At 32.7% G+C, this 20,229-nt stretch overlaps 1 protein-coding gene across 1 annotated transcript; it reads right to left on the reverse strand.

Moving 5' to 3' along the window:
• Positions 1-16,818: 16,818 nt before the first annotated feature.
• On the reverse strand, positions 16,819-17,208 carry LOC110708872 (S-protein homolog 1-like). Its single transcript, XM_021887096.1, has one exon. It carries the CDS (start codon positions 17,206-17,208, stop codon positions 16,819-16,821), a length of 390 nt encoding a protein of 129 aa, XP_021742788.1.
• Positions 17,209-20,229: the final 3,021 nt, after the last annotated feature.

The following is a 20,229-nucleotide window of genomic DNA, read 5'->3' on the forward strand; positions in this document are numbered from 1 at the left end:
CGAGTTTTAGAAAAACTCACTTCCATGGTTTGGTGAATTCAACATTCTCGGATGTACCCTTTGTTGCTCAGAGCGTTCAATCAGGTAGATGGAGCATGAATTCCCAGAGGGTTATGTCCATATGTAGAACACATATGGGTTTCAGAAAAGTGAGAAAAAATTCAATCAGGAAGTAGGATCGAGCAAACAATACGAAAAACTGGTCGAAATTAGAACGCATATTTTTGGCTCAGTATTGGAAGAATTTGGCGCCAACAATCGGAGATTGGCGCCAGGTTTTATTTGTAGCGCCTGGCGACAAGCCTATCGTCTGGCGCTACAGTTAAATGTCTGGCGCCAATGCTCTGGTCGCTGACGCTAATTCCTACATGCCTCAGCATCTTTCTGTGCTCGATAAAATTTTCCAGTTTTGCGCAGTGTTATTTCGATCCTAGTTGTGAAAGATATTTCTCAAATTTCCTACGTGTAAAATCCTATGTTTTTAACTCATTATGGATGGTCTTTCCAATGAGATCTTTTTTTATGCATATGACAATAATGTTAATCAAAATTAAGCACATGAAATACTTAGAACGTTTCGAGTCTCATCCACTCATTCTAAATCATTGCCGAAACAAATTCAAGAATTAAAATAGAAATCCTCCCCAGTGGATTCGCCAAAAACTGTAGATAATATTTCAAGCGTTAACCCCCTAGCTTGAATCCCACTGTGATCATACACTAAAGTACGGTGGCGTCCAAAAGGGAAGAAGATAGAGCAAAAGAGTCGCCAACAAGTTTTTTAGGAACTTGTAAACCGTTCATTAGGTGAAGGTTACACCCCTTAACGATCCAGGAGATTGTCAACTCCATAAGGTCTTGAACCAAATAGGGTTCGGGGATGAAGGTACAAATCCAACCTAAAAGAGATTGAACCTGCCCTAATAATAGGCCTCTACTTTATTCTGATCGTACTCATGTGCGCTTTTTGATTAACATGCAATCAATAGGTTTACCCTAAACCTGTTTATCTATGTTGGTTGAATATTAATGCACAAGTAAATCTATTATTGGCGATCACTTGAATTATAATCATATTAACCCTAAACAAGATTATTAATTATCTTATATAAGCGTGATTACAAGTACAAATTCCCTTTAAACATGCATAAAAGGTGTGATCAAGCAACAACTAAATTTCATCAAAATAAATTATAATCATTAAAATAATCATTATAATAATAATCAAAACAATAATCATCATAATAACAATTATAATAACCATAATCATAATAATCATGTTAAAGCATAATAATATCAAGATCCTAGGTATGATACTAACAAGATTAATAACAATCCTAGCATGTCACTAAGCAATAAAATCAAAGCTTTAGCCCTAACATGATACTAACAATCATAAATATTAGGAAGAACATAAAAGGTATCGCAACAATCATACTTGATATTAAAGTTACCCTAGACATGATACTAAGAATATCATAATAACAACCTAAGCATGATTCCTACATCATAACATCAATAAAAAAAACCATTAAAATACTTACTTTGATGCCTCGTACCTCTTTCTAATAACAAAATACACACGTTAGTAACTTCAAGGAAAATAATAATTAAACAATTAAATTAAATAATTGAAAGAGAGATTTGTGACCAAACCCTCAGAAATTAAACCTTTCACGTCTAGGGCGAAGGCAACTTCGAATATGGCTAGGTGTAGATGAAATTAAACCTCAGAAATCTTGCGAATGCGGAATTTGGTATTTAAAAAGCTAGTTTAGAAAAAAGAGAGAGAGAGAAAGAATTGATAGATTGTAGATGAATGAAAATTGGTTATTGATGAGAATTGGTGAATGAAAACGGAGTTTTTAGCACGTTAGTTATAAAGAAAATCAGCCAAAAAGATAAAATATCAAAACAGAGTTCTGGCGCACATAAAATCGAACCAGCGCTAACGCTGGCTATTGGCGCCAGGCGCCAACATTAGTGTCAGGCGCCAATGCTAGCACCAGGCGCTACAGCTGGCGTTTCGCGCTGATTTGGAAAATCAAGCGTTTTCTTAAAAATCAGATAAAAATTGCCGTACAAGAGGATAAAATCGTATTTCCCTCAAAAATGCTCTTTGATTTTAATTAAAACTCTGAAAAATCAACAAAAGTCAACTTATCAATGCTAATTGAATTAGGAATGAAAAGAACCTTTTAGAAGAATCTAGAAGACTAAAACCATTCCTAATTGCATTAGGAATGATAAATCTATTTTAGGCCCTCCCCTAGATCATTGGGCCGCATATAAGGCTCAAACCGGGCCCAGTTTAGTAAATTGGCCATAAATTCCTCAATATTCATCGGAATTGGGCTTATAATATATCGTTGGAAAGATCTTGTCAAGCCCCATCCAACTACGCTACTATTGGACCCATATCATGGACAAACCAAACTGGTTTGGATGTTTTCTTAAAATAATTTTTCAAAAACAGAGATAAGAGAAAAGAAATTAAAACTATCCGCAACACTAGACTTTCCACACTTTCACTTCATTCGATTATGATTCGACGCGAAAGGTACTCATCACTGAGTTTGGTTTTGGGGAGACACAAATGGGTGTCTACACTTCTCTTCCATTTTAATTACTTTGATTGTTAATTTTCTTGCTTAATTCTTGTGTGCTTAGATTGTTATTTAGTTTAATCTTTAGTTAATTCTTGTTCATGAGTTACTTGAAACCCTTAATTGCTTTAATCTCTATGGATTGTGAGTAGTCTAATTTTCTAGGGTTTTGGTAAAACCCTCAATGTAGTCACTAATTACTTGTTGCATGTGTTAATTTGGTAATTGTTGGGTGTTAATTAGTTGAGCTTAAGTGGTTTAATTGCTTAGTTCTTGTATATGGCCATTGCTAGAACTATTATCTAAGCTTTCTCAACGAAGGATCGAGAGATGAACTTGAGTTAGCTCCCTTATGCTTAATTTACTTGAAATGCCATGAGAATAGGAATTTCCAGTCAAGGGAATATTTTTGTCATCGTGATTATGCTTTAACACTTGTTTTATGCTTTGTAACCACGAGAGTAGGTTGTATTCATGATTCAAGTAATCTCTCTAGCTTGAGAGAGTAGTTGGGTGCTTTAGATGACTTCCTCTATATTATCCCCTTAATTTATTATTGTTTGCTACATGCCATTTGTGATTTGTGACGAAGTTGAGTGGTATATCCCAAGCCCTAGAATTCTCTAAATATTGTTAATCACCCCTTAGCATTAGTTGATTTGAATTAGTACATGCTACATAAAACCAAAACAATTTCGACTTCATTTAGCTTGTTTAAACGGTAGTATCTCGGTGGTTGATCCAACGCCTCTCTTGGGTTCGACCCTTTCTTACCCTTTCTATTAGCTAGTGAGACCAAGATAAGACTTTGTCTTTGGTAGGCTCGACGACGGCCTATCAGATATCCAAATAAAAGGATAATGCATCCCTCTTTTCCTCTTCTCTTCCTTTCTCTATCCATTTCTCTTTATCCAAACATAAGTGAGGATCTTCTATGGTTGTTCATTTAGATTGTAAGGGAACTAAGATAACTTCTTAGCTTCTTCCGTTTTCTTCTCTCTTTTTTATCACTTGTGAGATTGATGATGGTTCCTTTCAAATTTTTCCATCCTCTTCCTTTCTCTAGACCTAAGCCTCCTTCTCCTTTTTACTTTCATAGCTCGCTCCTCGCATCTTCAAACCAACATATGGGGGAAGAATTCCTCCAAACAGCAAAAATAAGGGAAACTAACACAAGAGGATTATATAATAAAAATATACAAATAAGCAGGAAAGTGGAGGAAGTACTATAATTTCATAAGTTAGTCAATAGTGTTGGGCTAACGTTAGTTCAAGGTAAAGACTAAAGATGTGAATTTGAAGAATAATCAGTTCTGCAACAATGTATGTTGTACAAAGCAATGGAGTCTAGAAACACCTACTCTCTAGAGGTTAACCATGCCCTTAATTTCAATATTTTTCTTAGGGATTTTCTATAAATTTGGAGCCGCCAAAGAAGGTGGTGTTGGGGTTGGGGTATGTCGTGGTTTTGGACATGGTTTTTGTTGAGTTGTTGGGCTCTCCGCCAATGTTGATGACAATGGAAGAATGAGAAGGGCGGAAGAAGAAAAGATGGAGAAGAAAATGGATGCTCATGCCAAAAATGAGCATTAAATGTCTTTGTGTGTCAGCAACCAAAAGAATGATAAAACATTGAAAATTTTCCTACCATTTACAACTTTTGCCACTAGATACCACTAGAGAAGCACTTAACGTTTCTCGATATGAGAATTTGGGGCTCGCCCGATACAACTTAAAATAAGATAATCTATATAATTCCTAATGTTAAATGAGTATAAAACTCATTTATCTCATTCTAAAATCAAAAGATTGTTAATCATGGGTTTCTTTTCTCCCTAATTCGATATATAATATTTTTTTGTTTATTAGTGACGCTAATAAATTAAATTTTGATAAATAAACGTTATGCCCTTTGTATCTTGCATTGCCTACTAATATTGTTCAGCTTGTATGTTTGATGTATAGTATCGTAAATAACTTATTGGTATCAAACATATATACTTTCACTTTGAATGCATTGATCCAAAGCTTATGCCGTGAAATCGAATTTTTAGCACAAATTCATAATAAAATAATTTAATTTGTTGCATGCCAAACTCTTTCTCATTATGTAGGGTAAGAAGATGAGTTTGAAAAATATCGAATCAAACAAAAAATTTAACTAATTTTTTAAAAAAATATACAGCTAAGATAGATGATAGAAAAATAGAGGTGAAATGAAGAGGTGAAAAATTTATTTGCTAATAAGAAGGTGAAGATAAGAATAAAAAGGGGGGGGGGGGGTATAACAAAAAAAAGGGGGGTATAACAAAAATAATTATTTTAATATTAAGTTTATCGTATTAATTGAGAATAAAATTTCATAAAAGGAATTGATATTTGAATTGTAGCATTTCGAAATTTCAAATGAAATTACACTTAATAGAATTAAGGAACCACTTTTACATTTAGGCCTATCAATTTTTTCTAGAAATTAAGCTAAATTGTTTGGTTGACACTATGAGAAATTGCATCCTAGAAAATTTAACTCACCAAGAAGAGAGTTGGTGAGTAATTTTCCACTGGTTTGTTGGAATTTGTATTTCAAATTGCTATTTCCCATGCTTACCTTATTTCTCTCTAGCCAAACACAATTTCATTTTAATACTTCCTAGGAAATTCGATTTCCAAGGAAATTGACTTCCAACCAAACAACACCTTAATTAAACATTGACAGCTCATAATGTATGTTGAGATTGAGATCACATGTATTGAGTTTATGTATGTTGGGTCCACATACATTTAAGTGTATGTGTAATTAGAAACCCTCATTCAACCACTTTGCTTGAAAAGTACGTGTTTGGTAGCTATCAACATTAATTTTGAGATCCTTTATGATTTTAAGAAAAAAGTTTGAATATTAAATGTCTAAAGTAGTTTTGATTTTATTTTTGAGTTGATGTTTACATAGTACGGAGTATGTGATAAATTAACTTATAGTTCCTATATTCCATTAATATTGCAACAAGGAGAAAATTACGCATCCCAAACCAAATTTATATATTAAACACCTATAATTAAATTATATAATAGCAAGTTTAAATTATAAGCAGTTGATTTTTTTTTTTGGTGTACATAAGTAGTTGGTGTACAAGATGAATCTAAGAAGACCCAAAATGACTAGATTTTTCTTCACGTATAAATTATAATATATGGTCAAACAACAATGATGAATATTACAAAGTTCATTTGTTGCAACCTTTTCAAAAAAAAAAAAAAAAGTTCAACTGTTGCAACAAACTTGCAACAATAGTACGTAGAACGGAAGAAGTATAAGTACACACACAATTTTAAAGTTAATAGCTATAAATCAAATAATACGATGTCATCAGCATGACATAATAGTAATTAAAGTATTACGGTATTTGCAACAATAATCTTGTGAATGATAATGTCATCTTGATACCATTCAACATTATATTTATGATCGGTCACAAAATGTGGTGATAGTTACATTCTTATTTACATATCTAATTTTAAATTTTTACTACGGAGTACTAATATAAATTAAAACCTTCAAAAAGAAAAGCTAGAGTAAGGAAAGAGAAAAAGGAGCTAGCAAGATAGTCCTCCTAGCTATTATCTTTTTCAAAAAAAGAAAAAAAAAATTGCAAACAAAATTCAAAATGATGAAATTTTTACTTGCTATAATATTTTTTATTCTCGGAATCATAAGGCAACCATGTGTAATCGGTAGGGGGCTCTACCCAAGCCGTTTTTGGGTTACAATAGAAAATGAATTAAGTTCACAAACCCTCGATGTTCATTGTAGGAAAAATGCTCCAGATATAAAAGATCTAGGGTTGCAACACATAGAGGAGCACCAAAATTTTAATTGGACATTCGTAGATGAAGCTATAACATCCACGCATTATGGTTGCCATTTAGCATGGTTACATGGCCATCTAGACTATGAAGCATTTGTTGATGATGCACATTATGTTGATGGACTTTGTGGGAGTTCTGAATGTATTTGGAAAGCAGATGAAGAGGGAGTTTCTTTGTATGATCATAAGAAGAAAATATATAACCATGTTTATGATTGGGATAGTCCTAATTAAACCAATATTGGAGTTTGTATGTTTTTACTAAATAACATGAATTAAAATAATAAAGTTTTCACCTTTATATATGGGTATTTTCTTTTATCTCATTTCTATTTTTTTTTTCCTATTTGGTCTAAGCTGATCAAACAAAATTTCAAAACTAACTTATATTGGCTATCACATCTCTCATAATTCTTCCGTTTATTTTAGTTGTAATATTTTTTTTATTTTACACTATTTACACACGTACTTTCTACTTTGAATATGTTTTGGGTGATCCACAATTATGAAAAATAATCATATTTATGTGGGGAACATCTGCATATTAGATTTTTCTTGATGTACAATTTCAAGTAAAAGACTGTTTATGATTTTTATTATTATTTAATATTTAAAGTTATGAGTTGGGATGAGTAAAGTTCAAAATTTATGTTTTTGTTTAATTGTACTTATAGATAAGGAAGCACTTAAAACTTACATTAGAGATCCCAATGCACATGTAATTCTTCTTTAGTGGAGTTAATAGGTTTCACACTAAAAATCCAATTTGAAGACTCTTGATCAAGAGATTTAAATACTCCCTCCGCGTTTTTTTAAGTGTTACACTTCTCATTTCTGGCCGTGTTTTTTTAAATGTTACACTTTCTTTTTTGGTAAAAAGCTACATTAAAATATTATATCTTTCTCTTCTTATGGTCCCACCCAAACCCACTACTACTTTTTTTTTATTATATCTTTCTTCTCACATTCATTACTTTTCAATAAATTATTAACCTCACTATCTTTCTTTTACAATTTTTTAATACTCCAACTACCCCACTTACCTCTTATTTTATTTAAGTCAATTAAATTGTCTAAAACTATGTGCCGGTCAAACTGTAACACTTTAAAAAATACGGAGGGAGTATTGGAGATGGATGGGGAAGATGGAGTGTTAAGGCAAGAGGAATTATAAAAATTTTCAATATCAAAATAAACTCAAAGGGTGAAGGCTAGAAGAACATGTGGTGTATATGGTTTGAGCTTTCATATATTATAGAAGTGTTTTCATATAATAGGTATAAATTACTTATTAGAGGAAAAAAATACTTTCTGCTTTTTAAGAATAAAAAATATTAGAGTTGTGAATGCGCGGAGTTTTAGGGGTTTTTATTGATTTTAAGGCTTTATTTGGTTGATGGGATTTGTCTAGATTAGAAAAGAATGGAAGTGAGTTTTATTATTTTTCCATATTTGGTATGATAAATGATAAAGGAAAGGAAGTGGAAAGAAAGAGTCTTTACAAAATTTCACTTTCATTTGAGAGGAAAGAGAAAACTAGAAGGTGGGAAGGGGTCGCCTGTGGTGAGATAGGGCGACGACACTTCTACAGCTCTGGTAGGGTGCGTGTGGAGGTGGCGGCCAATGGGGGCAATACTCTAATAGGAGGTAGGGTCGTGTGGGTGGCAGGGATTTTATTTTAATTAACTAGGTTAGCACCCGTGCATCGCATGGGTTTACCAGTAATTTATCATTGGATTTTTGTAAAAAAAAAACATTGAGTTTGAAACATCCATAAGTTCAATTTAATTGACCTTAACTATGTTAGCAACTCCTTTAAAGACTCCAGCAAAAATAAAAAAACTGACGACACACTAGGAGATGACACGTGTCATTGCTGGTGTGTCTTTTAGTATATAGTTATTGATTGATTGATGATTATTAATTATTAATTATTGATTGATTGATTATTGATAATTTGTCACAATATATAGTACATTGCATATATGTAATTTGCTACTTCGTATAAATTATATCGCATCAAACTATTGCATCTTCCTAAATTCTTGAATCATGTGTAGAAATATTTTTTTTTAATGTACCTATCTAATCATTCAACAATTGCATAAATTGCAAATAGAGTTATATCGGTCTAAGGCTCCGTTCTCTTCACCTTATTTTTGCTGAATTGAAATTATTTTTACTGAACTGAAATTATTTTTGCTGAACTTAAATTATTTTTACTGAACTGAAATTAATTTTACTGAACTGAAATTATTTTTGCTAAACTGAAATTAATTTTACTGATTCCATGTTATATTTTTTCTTTGAAGTTACTGATTTTTACTGAATTTAAATTATTTTTACTGAACTGAACTTATTTTTACTGAATTGAAATTATTTTTGCTGAACTGAACTTATTTTTACTGAACTAAAATTATTTTTACTTAATATTATTTTTTTTAAGGTGAAGAGAACAGGGCCTAAATCTCTAGTGAATTTGGGGCTTTCTTCCACATGATTAAATAGAACTAAATCTAAAAGTTAAATAGAACATCTCACGGTTATTAGATGAAAAAAGTCCCATATAAAAAAATCATTGAAGCCATAAAGTGATGATAAATTTGCTAAGATCACACTCATATGAAAAACAATGTTCATGGTCAATATATTTTTTACTTTTATTTTATGACAACTAAGGAGAAGACTCATCTAAGGAGGGAATTATTTAAATTAGGGAATTTATCTTGCAATAAGGTTATTGAAATTCGACCCCTAACCTCACATTTGAAAGTCTGAAGAACTAGTAAATTACTTTAGCCTTCTATTTCAATGTTCATTGTCATCAATATAGCTATACCCAATTTATATGATGAAATGCATGGAACATATTTATCTGAGCTAGAGTGCAATAATAGAGATAAAGGAAGCAACAAATTCTTAACAAATACCTTTATTAAATTAAGTTTGATTCATAGAGAAATAATCCTAAGAGGGTTTAATAATCCCAAGTTCCCACACGCATAGAATGTTTACTTTTAACATTATACAAATATAACCCATCATCAACTGCTTTCCAAAAACAGTGGCGCCCGCCACAATCATCATCGACAAAAATTGGGGTGTCAACAAAAGCTATAAAATTTATATGGCCATGGTCTGGCTTTGTCAAATTACATTTATATTTTATTTGTTTCAACCAAACACTTTCGAATGTCCATTTGAAATTACCACCTTTTGGAATGTTTTGAACTCCAAGATCTTCATATTTATCACCACCCGCGCAATGAGCCTTAAGATTATCATTGCTTAATCCATTATCAATTTGTACCACATATCGTGCTTTAAAGAAGCTCCAACCCATCACCAAGGGTTGATTAATGGTAATTAAAGTTAATAGTAAGATAAGTAAAAACTTCAACATTTTCTTTTTGGTGTTTGTATAAACTTCGTTAGAAGTAATATCTCTAGCCTACTTTTCTTTAATTTTCTTGTTTTACATGTTTAAAGCTCAATTTTGGTGCTTCTTATATAGTGGTCTATTTTTTTTTTTTTTTTTGGTGTTCCACCCGGTTCACCCTTTGAGCTAATCCGGATTCTGGGATCAGTTCTGGGTGGTTAGGTTCCAGTCCCCTCCCAATTGTTGTTGCGGGGGATCGAACACGAGTCCTCCCTACCAAGTGTAGTCCCAATCAACACTACACCAACAACCAATTGGTTATATAGTGGTCTATGAATGAGTAATAAGTATAATTAAAGCTATAGAAATTGTGGATATTAGAGGTTTGACTAGTCAATAATGATTCGCGTTTATTTTAGATTAGTGTAACCCCTTTTTATTAAATACACTCTTGAAAATTGTATAAAATTAGAAATTTATGATAAAAACACGCATAAATCAGTGTAATTAGTGTTTATATTTTTATGATTTCCTAAGAATCCTAACTTTACACGATTTTCTAGTGTGTATTTAATGTTAATATGTAGCCATAAGGGCTATGTATAACATTTTCCTTAATTTAAATTAAAAGTTACTTGTATTGATAGAATTCATGAACTGTATCCAGCCGTATCTAGTGCCAACAATAATGTATAGGTTGGCCACCAATCGGCTTTACATGTGAGAAACATGAACATAGAATGTGCTCTCTTCAGTTCAACTCCAACCAGTTCAATTCACTTCAACTCCAACCAGTTCAATTTAGTTTACTTTCTAATTTCCTTCTCTCATAAACAATTCATTTCAGCTCTATTCAATTCAATTCAGTTCATTTCAGCTTAGTAAATCAGAACAGACCTATAAGTTCTTATGGGCAAAAACTCTTTCTTAGAAACTATATTGAGTTATTATATTTGTCTTTTTTCTATGTATTTATTATGAAATCTGTTTAGATATTATGTTGATGAATTTATAAATCTTTGAAAAATGTAAGATGGACTTTTGTTTCCGAGGAAGATTGACTTTTGCTTGAATCTACCGAATTAATACGTTATTCCACGTAAAAATGTCTTTAATACCCATGTCCATGCATACATATTATCATGTTAATTGAAGTGAGTCATCAAACAATTGTTATTGAAATTTTACCACTGAAATTATCGTCTAAACTCTAAAGTGAACTAGTGATCCATTTTCATGGCTGATGGACTGATGGCTGGTCACGTACAAAGTAAATTAAGATTCCTAAATTCGATATATATTAATTACTTGATGAACATTAGACACCCACTCAAATGTTGGGGATTTTCTAGTAAACAAGGGTCATAATGAAATGGGAATGAAATTATTGGAAAAACCTTCGAGGCGTGAACGGAATCACTTTCCCAAAAGTATAATTCCGACCCTATACTACAACCGGGTATCACGGAAATTACTCAGGAGATACAACGATAAACAATTACAATAACTTGTAGGATTATTGCAATTCAATGTATAAAAGTGTTTGTTATTTTGTGAAAATGAATAAATGATAATAATTCTCTATGCCAAATTTATAAGATAGAAATTATATTTCCTCTCTCAACCTTCATTCATCATATGCGAAGTTTCTCATATACTTCATATATAAGATAGTAGTATGTCACTACATTTTCCAAATGTACCAATTGACTGTTGGTGTAGTGGTGATTGGACTACACTTGGTAGGGAGGATCCGTGTTCGATCCCCCACAACAATAATTGGGAGGAGAATGGAACCTAACCACCCATAACTGATCCCCGATTCCCGATAAGTCTAAAGAGTGAATCGGATAGAACACCAAAAAAAAAAAAAACTACATTTTCCAACGGTAGCAATGCCTAAAGTTATGCATTAATACATACATTAAACAATGCACTAAGACATGCATAAAGTAACAATGCATTGACTTTCAAATGTTATCAAGAGATATGAAAATGAAGCAATGCAATAAGACATGTCTTAAACAATTTTTTAAGACATGCATTAGTCATCAGTCATCAATTGATACATAAGTTATAATGCATCAAGAAACTGCCACACTAATGCAAGAGAAATCGAAACCAAAATCCTTTAATAGATAAATTTAAATGGGTTAATTTAAACTTATTAGGACTAGCAAAATATAATTAGCTAATAATATTGTTACTATGAGCTAATATAATGAGATCTAATATTGTTACTATGATGAGCTAATATAATGTGATTTAAATTTGTTTTCTCATTAAAAAATAATTTGTATAAAATGCAAATCAAATAACACCAAACACTTTTGACACGACTTGGCTTGGTTCAGTTTGACTTATAATATGATTCGAGTTTGATTTGGAAACCTGTACTTTTACAGTTTGGTTTGGACTAAGGGTCTGTTCTCATTGACTGAACTAAACTAAACTGAACTGATTTGAACTGAACTGAAATGAATATTTTATAAGAGAAGGAAATTAGGAGCTGAACTGAACTGAACTGAATTTCAATGTATGAGAACATATCATAAGCCTTAAACTGCACTAAATTAGATTTAGATCACCGCACCCCTAATTACGTTTGAAAACTATTTAATGTTTACACACCTTCATGCAAATTAAACATTAACTACAAGATCCCTTATGATTTTAGGAACAAAATCCAAATATTAAATGTTCAAAATAGTTATGATTTTATGTTTTTTGAGTCAACATAAGTTATTGAGTATGATAACAATAAAAGGTGCTGATATTTTCTTCCTTTTCAGATGCCTAATTTCAATAACTTACTACTATAAATTAAGACCTCCATAAAGAATCCAAAAGCTAGAGCAAGGAAAGAAAAAACAGAGAAATAAAGATAGTCTACCTAGCTTTTACCTTTTCGGGGGAAAAAAAAATCACAAACATAACAAAAATATGTTGAAATTTTTACTAGCTACTATAAGAATCTTGATTTTAGGAATCATAGAGCAACCATGTGTGACAGGTAGGGGGATTTACCCAAACCGTTATTGGGTGACAATAGAAAATGAATTAAATGTACAAGTTCTTGATGTTCATTGTAGGGAAACTGCTCCAAAAATGGAAGATCTAGGGTTGCAAAGTATAGAGGAGCATGAAAATTTCAATTGGACATTCGTAGATGAAACTTGGACATCAACACATTATGAATGCTATTTGTCATGGGGTCATGGCCATTTAGACTATGAAGCATTTGTTGATACTCCAGAATTTGTTGATGGACTTTGTGGGAGTCCTGAATGTACTTGGAAAGCAGATGAAGAAGGACTTGCTTTGTATGATCATAGGAAGAAGAGATATAACCATATGTATGATTGGGTTGTGCCTCCTAAATAAACTAATCAAAGTTTGTAAGGCAATAATTGTCTAATTGACATGAATTGAAATAAAGTCTTTCAATATATATGGTATATGTTCAAAAAAAAAAATGGAATATGAGTATTTATTTTAATTTCTCCGTATGTTTTTATTTGGTTTAAGTTAATTAACATTGAATTAAATTAAATAAGAACCGGGTTTACATCTCTCATATCATCTCTATTTATTTTACTTGCTAAATTTGTCATTTTACTTTATTTACACTCTCTAATCTGACCAACCATATAGTCCAACTTGGTAATTATTAGCATCAACCCAACCCGACCCTCTAGAGTCTAGCCAAATGAACCTGTTTCAACCCAAAATCATTTCAACCTGACTTGAAACCGAACCATTAACATGACAATGTTATCATACCCAATATACGATGAAACTGCTTTGATCATATATGATCTCAATCAACATGCAATCAACGAAACAGATGGAGTAACAAGTATTTCAACAACATAATTTTTTATTAAATTTTATATTGATTCAATGAGAACTACTTATAAGAGGGTTTAATAATCCCAATTCCCGCAATTACATATTGTTTAAGCTTAATATTATACAAGTATATCCCATCATCAGTTGCTTTCCAAAAACAATGTCTGTCCACCACAATTATTATCTAAAAAGGGTGCTGTATCAATATAAGCTATGAAATTAATATGGCCATGGTCAGGCTTTGACAAGTTACAATTATATTGTATTGTAACCTTAAATTGACTTTCGAATGTCCAATTGAAATTACCACCTTTTGGAATGTTTTGAACACCAAGATCTTCAAAATGCTTTGCTGCACCGTGCAATGAACCATTAGATTATCATTGCTTAATTGATTATCTATTTGCACCCAATAGCGTGCTTTGAACAATCTCCAACCCATCACTAATGATGGCTGCTCTATGGTAATTAAAGATAATATTATGATTAGTAAAAACTTCAACATAATTTTTATTTGGAGTTGGTATATATTAATTGAAGCAATATCTCTAGCTTACTTTTCTTTTCTTGTTTTTGTTTGATTAAATCTCAACTTTTGTATTATTTATAGTGGTATATGAGTGAATATGGATGGTTTCAAGCTAACAAAATTGTGACTAGTTGGTTACTACTCTTCTTTGTTGATACTACTTATTTTTTATTACTTCCTCCATTTCATAATAAACATAACGCTTTGATCGACACATACGTCAATGCTAATTTTGATTATTAATATTTAAAATTATATTATTAAGAAGTATTAAAGTTTAATCTAATGAAAATATATTTAAAGACCAATCCAAAAATAATTTACATGATACTATAAGTTTTTTAAAATAAATATATATTGATTAAAATTATAGTCAAAGTGTTTTAAAAAAAAAATTATAGTCAAAGTAATTATATAAATAGTGTAAAAGTCAAGTGTTGTGATTATTACAAAACAGAGAGAGTACGAGAAATTTAGGCTTTGTTTGTGTTAATAAACGTCTTTAGTCGTAGGGCCTGGTTCACTTTAACTTAATTTCAGTTCAGTTCAGCTCCAATCAGTTCAGTTCAGCTCCTAATTTCCTTATCTCATAAAATATATTCATTTCAACTCAGTTCAATTCAATTTAACTCCAATCAGTTCAATTCAATTCAATTCAACTCACTCTAGTAAATGTTAACAGACACTTAGTGTCAAAAATGCTCTAATTGGTGCCACCAATTATGGATTGCATGTAAAAAAAAATGGACACAAGTCATTATGAGCATAGACTTCTTCATCGAAACTATGTCATTTATTATGAATTACCTTTTTTTATGCATTTATTTAGTATGAAATCTGTTAAGATTTAAGATACTATGCTCATAAATACTTTTTTTTTTTTTGTGTGCGTGAAGTCATAGATACAAGTTTTTTTTTTTTTTTTTTTTTTTTTTAATGTGATGAAGAGACCAGATCATGGGCAGCCCGGCCCACTAGCTTAACCCAATTGAGAAATTAAAATATATTAGGTAAAACATTTTAGTAGTATGTTGAATATTATGTGGGCAAGTTTGTTGCTAATTAATGGTGTGATTGTAGCTAGAATTAATTTAGCTTGAGAAATATTAGGTGGCACAACTAGATACAAGGGTTGTAGACTTAATAAATGGGCTTATTTCAAAAAAAAAAAAAAAAAAAAAAAAAAAAAAAAAAAGACTTAATAAATGGGCTTTGCCCCTCATGTGCATCGCAAATTTTAAGATGCACCATGGTGCACCTAGAAATAGGTGCACCACGCCTATACTTTTGAACATTTAGTAAAAAATCTGAACAATTGCAAATTTTGAACATGTAGTAAAAATATCTGAACATCGCAAATTTTGAACATTTAGTTAAAAAATCTGAACAATCGCAATGCATCACACCTATACTTTTGAACATTTAGTAAAAATATCTGAACAATCGCGAATTTTGAACATTTAGTAAAAAAAATCTAAACATCGCAAATTTTGAACATTTAGTAAAAAAAATCTGAACAATCGCAATGCACCACACATATACTTTTGAACATTTAGTAAAAAAATATGAACAATAACAAATTTTGAGCTTTAGTAAAAAAAATATGAACAATCACAAATTTTGAATTATTGCAAGTCAAACAAATTTTGAAAGAAGTTTGTCTGACTCGTAATAATTCAATAGTTTTGTAATATAAACTGAACATTTACTGTATACAAAATGAACATTTCTTTATAAAATATGAACATAAAAATTGCATGTTTATGTTCATTTTTTGTGACGTGTTCATATTTTTTTACTAGATGTTCATATTTTTGTAAAATGTTCAAATTTTTTTCACTAAATGTTCAAAAGTATAGGAGTTGTGCACCTATTTCTAGGTGCACCATGGTGCACATAATACTAATTGCATTTGCATCCAAGAAAAAAAAAAACTATAAGGGTTGTAGACTTATATCGTAGCTAGTTGTTGCAGCTTGCTAATGCTCTAATAACTTGATAACAATAACTAATTACCAAAAATAAGGGTAAGTTTTGTGTGTGGTTAGCCACACGGTGTGGTCCGTGTGGCCACATTAGTTTATAAGAGTAATGTTCATTTATATGTATGAGTAACCTCTCATAAGAGTAACCTCATGTTATGTTGTTCATAAAAGTAATCCAAATTCATTATACGAGTGAATTCAACTAATTTAGAAATAAGTAACTCCATTTGTTCATTCGAATAACTCCTATTCTTTTGTTTTAAAAAAATGAAAGAATAATTCGAATAACTCCTACTCCGTATTATTTAATTAATTGTTCTGTATGTGATTATGTGAAGTGGCCACACCATGTGGCTAGCCACATATAAGACTTTGCGCAAAAATAATACTCCGTAGTAGCTATACCGAATTATCGTAACTAACAACTTCAAATTCGTAACTAATAATTTAAAAAACCATAACTAAAAAATAAAATATACTACTAAGGGACTATGAAGTATTTTTTTTCTTTCTTTTCTTATAAATAAGATATGAGTAATATATATTGTATCAAGCAATAACTTTATTAACTTTATTTTGATAATTCAATATTCATTACAGACTAATTATAGTTATAGGAAAGCTTATCCCAAGTTTCCGCAAAAATATATTTCTTTTTCTGAATATGATACAAATATATCCCATCATCAGTTGCTTTCCAAAAACAGTGACGCCCACCACAACGCTTATCTACAAACTTTCTCTCGTCATAGAAAGCTATAATTTCTTTACGACCGTGATTAGGCCATGTCAAATTACAGCGATATTTTAATTGCATCCAAAAACGACTTTTGAATGTCCAATTGAAATTACCACTATTTGGAACTTTTACAAGCCCTAGATCTTCATGGTGAGCACCAGCATCACCCATACAATGAACATCAAGAGCATCTTTCCTTAATTTGTTCTCTATTTGCACCCAATAACGTACTTTTAGCAAACTAAAACCCATCACCAAGGGTTGTTCTATGGTTATTAAAGATAATATTAGGATTAATAAAAACTTCAACATCTTTCTTTTTGGTGTTATTTTTTTATGAAGCAATATTTAGCTCTTTTTATTTTTCTAATCCCAATTTTTGTGTTATTTATAGTGGTGTTAAGATTGAAAGGTGATGAATTGAAGCTAAGGAACAAGTGAATATTATAAAATATGAAGTAGTCTTTTAATATGTGAATCACCTTTCGTACGCATGAAATCTATTTGGATTTTGGATATTAAGTTCATAAATGCAAGGAAAATTAAATATGGATACTTCAAAATCTTACTAGTAATTTTTTTTTTTTTTTTTTTTTTTTTGAGGAAAATTAAATGTGGATACTTCAAAATCTTACTAGTATTTTTTTTTAGGAAAAGTTCAAGGAGCCTTATATTGATAATTTATCCATCGAAGACATTGTATTTTACTCCCTCCGTTTTTTTTATATGCATCACTTCCCTTTTATGGTTGTTTTTTTTTAAATGCATCACTTCCTTATTTGAAAACTTTATACTCTATTTTATCAATTCTCTCTCTTACTTTAAACCCCACTTAAATTATTTTATCATTTCTCTCTCCTCTATGGTCTCCACTTATATAATAAAAATATCTACTCTCCCTCACATTCTTTCTCTTTCATGGTCCCCATCTTACTTATATTATAATTGTTAGATTTCGGGAAAAACTCCTTGGGTTGGAGTGTGTACCATTGAATAATATATATAGTGTTACAATACTAGTCCTAATCTTGTTAGGAAACCTAGTATGATAAGAATACAAACTATATCACAAATATATACAAATATATCCTACTCTGCGACAAATATTATAATAATCCTATAATATCTATCACAACCCCGCAGTCGTAGCGGGAGGAGGGCGTACGCTAAGACTGGACCTAAATTCCAGAAATAAATCTCGTGGTAGGTCGTTGGTGAAAATGTCTGCAAACTGATATCTAGTAGGAACATGCAGAACCCAAACTTGTCCCAAAGCAACCTTTTCTCGAACAAAATGAATATCCATCTCCACATGTTTGGTGCGTTGGTGTTGTACCGGGTTGCCAGAAAGGTAGATAGCACTGACATTATCACAATAAACAATAGTAGTCTGCCGTAGAGGACAATGCAACTCTAGTAAAAGATTACGAAGCCAACATGCCTCTGAGACAACATTTGCGACGCCTCGATATTCCGCTTCTGCACTCGACTTAGACAAAGTATGCTGACGCTTAGATGACCAAGACACGAGGTTGTCCCCAAGGAAACAACAATATCCCGATGTGGAACGTCGGGTATCGGCGGGACAACCTCCCCAGTCAGCGTCAGTGTAAGTAATAAGTCGATGAGAAATAGTCGGATATAAATGTAAGCCGTGATCAACAGTACCCTGAATATAACGCAAAATATGTTTCAATGCCTCAAAGTGAGGTTCCCGAGGATCATGCATAAAAAGACACACCTGTTGTACCGCATAGGCAATATCCGGCCTAGTGAAAGTGAGGTACTGAAGAGCACCTGCTAAACTGCGATACAAAGTCGGATCCCGAACTGGTGGTCCTGCATCTGCACTAAGTTTTGACTTAGTGTCAACTGGAGTGGCTGCAGGTTTACATGAGCCCATACCTGCACGCTCTAAAATCTCCTGTGCATACTTTTCCTATGAAAGTAGTAGATAAGAGGGAGTACGGGTTACCGCTATCCCTAAAAAATAACTCAACGGACCCAAATCAGTCATAGGGAACTCAGTTTGTAACTGAGAGATGATCCCTGCACACAACTTATCAGAGGAGGTACTTAATATAATATCATCAACATATAGAAGCAAATATGCCATATCATCACCCTGTCGAAAAGTAAACAGAGAGTTGTCACTCTGAGAGACAACAAAACCCAATTTAATGAGAAAATTTGCAAAGCGTTGACACCAAGCTCTGGGAGCTTGTTTCAAACCATAGAGAGCCCTGCGGAGTCGACAAACATGAGTGGGTGCTTTCTGATCAACAAAACCCGGAGGTTGGTGCATATAAACAGTTTCCTGCAAGTCACCATGTAAAAACGCATTTTTGACATCTAATTGATGTATCGACCACTTTTTAGCCAAAGCTAAACTGAGAACAGTGCGAATAGTGGCCGGTTTAACTACCGGACTGAAAGTCTCATCACAATCCACACCAATTTCCTGCGACCTGCCATCACATACAAGACGAGCTTTGTGCCTTTCAAGTTCACCATTAGACTTGTATTTATGCTTAAATAGCCACATACAATTAACAATATTCACCCCCGCAGGCCTAGGCACCAATTCTCATGTCACTGTCTTAATTAAAGCACTATATTCATCATTCATCGCCGCATTCCAATTATGGTCATTTAAAGCTTGTTTATAGGATTTTGGAAGTGGTGATTTATGATGGTGAGGACCCGAAGGTTGAACGGTAAGGTTGCAATATTTCGGATTAGGCTTTAAAATGCCCCATTGACTACGGGTGACTCGGGGTGAAGGAGGTGGTGGTCGGGTGGGTTGTATGGGCGGAATGCCACGCATAGGTGGCGGGGAGTAAGCATGGGTGGGCGTGGTGGCGCTGCTGGACGAGGGTGGTGTAGGCGGCAGTGGGGTCCGCGGGCTACCCGCGGCTGACGCTGGGCTGCCGCAGCCTGCCTGCGGAGTAGCCTGCTGGACAAGAGAGAATGGCTGGGCAGGGTGCATTTGTGGGCTGACTGGGCTTGCTGGAGCATGAAGTGGGCTGAAAGCTGTTGGGCCGGTTTGTGGGGTGAGAGAAGGTGCTGGGCCGGTTTGTGAGTGAGGAGTGTTTGGGTTAGTTTGTTGCGGAAAGTGAAGTATGGGATGCAACAAATAGGGTGAGGGTGTATCATCACCTAAAAAATCAGAATCATGCTTTCGGAAATGAGCTAAATTTCGGAACGGGAAAGTTGCTTCATCAAAGGTGACATGACGCGATATGATTATTTTATTTGTGGTGAGATCAAGAC

This window comes from Chenopodium quinoa, unplaced genomic scaffold, assembly GCF_001683475.1.
Source record: "Chenopodium quinoa cultivar QQ74 unplaced genomic scaffold, ASM168347v1, whole genome shotgun sequence".
Classification (NCBI taxonomy): domain Eukaryota; kingdom Viridiplantae; phylum Streptophyta; class Magnoliopsida; order Caryophyllales; family Amaranthaceae; genus Chenopodium; species Chenopodium quinoa.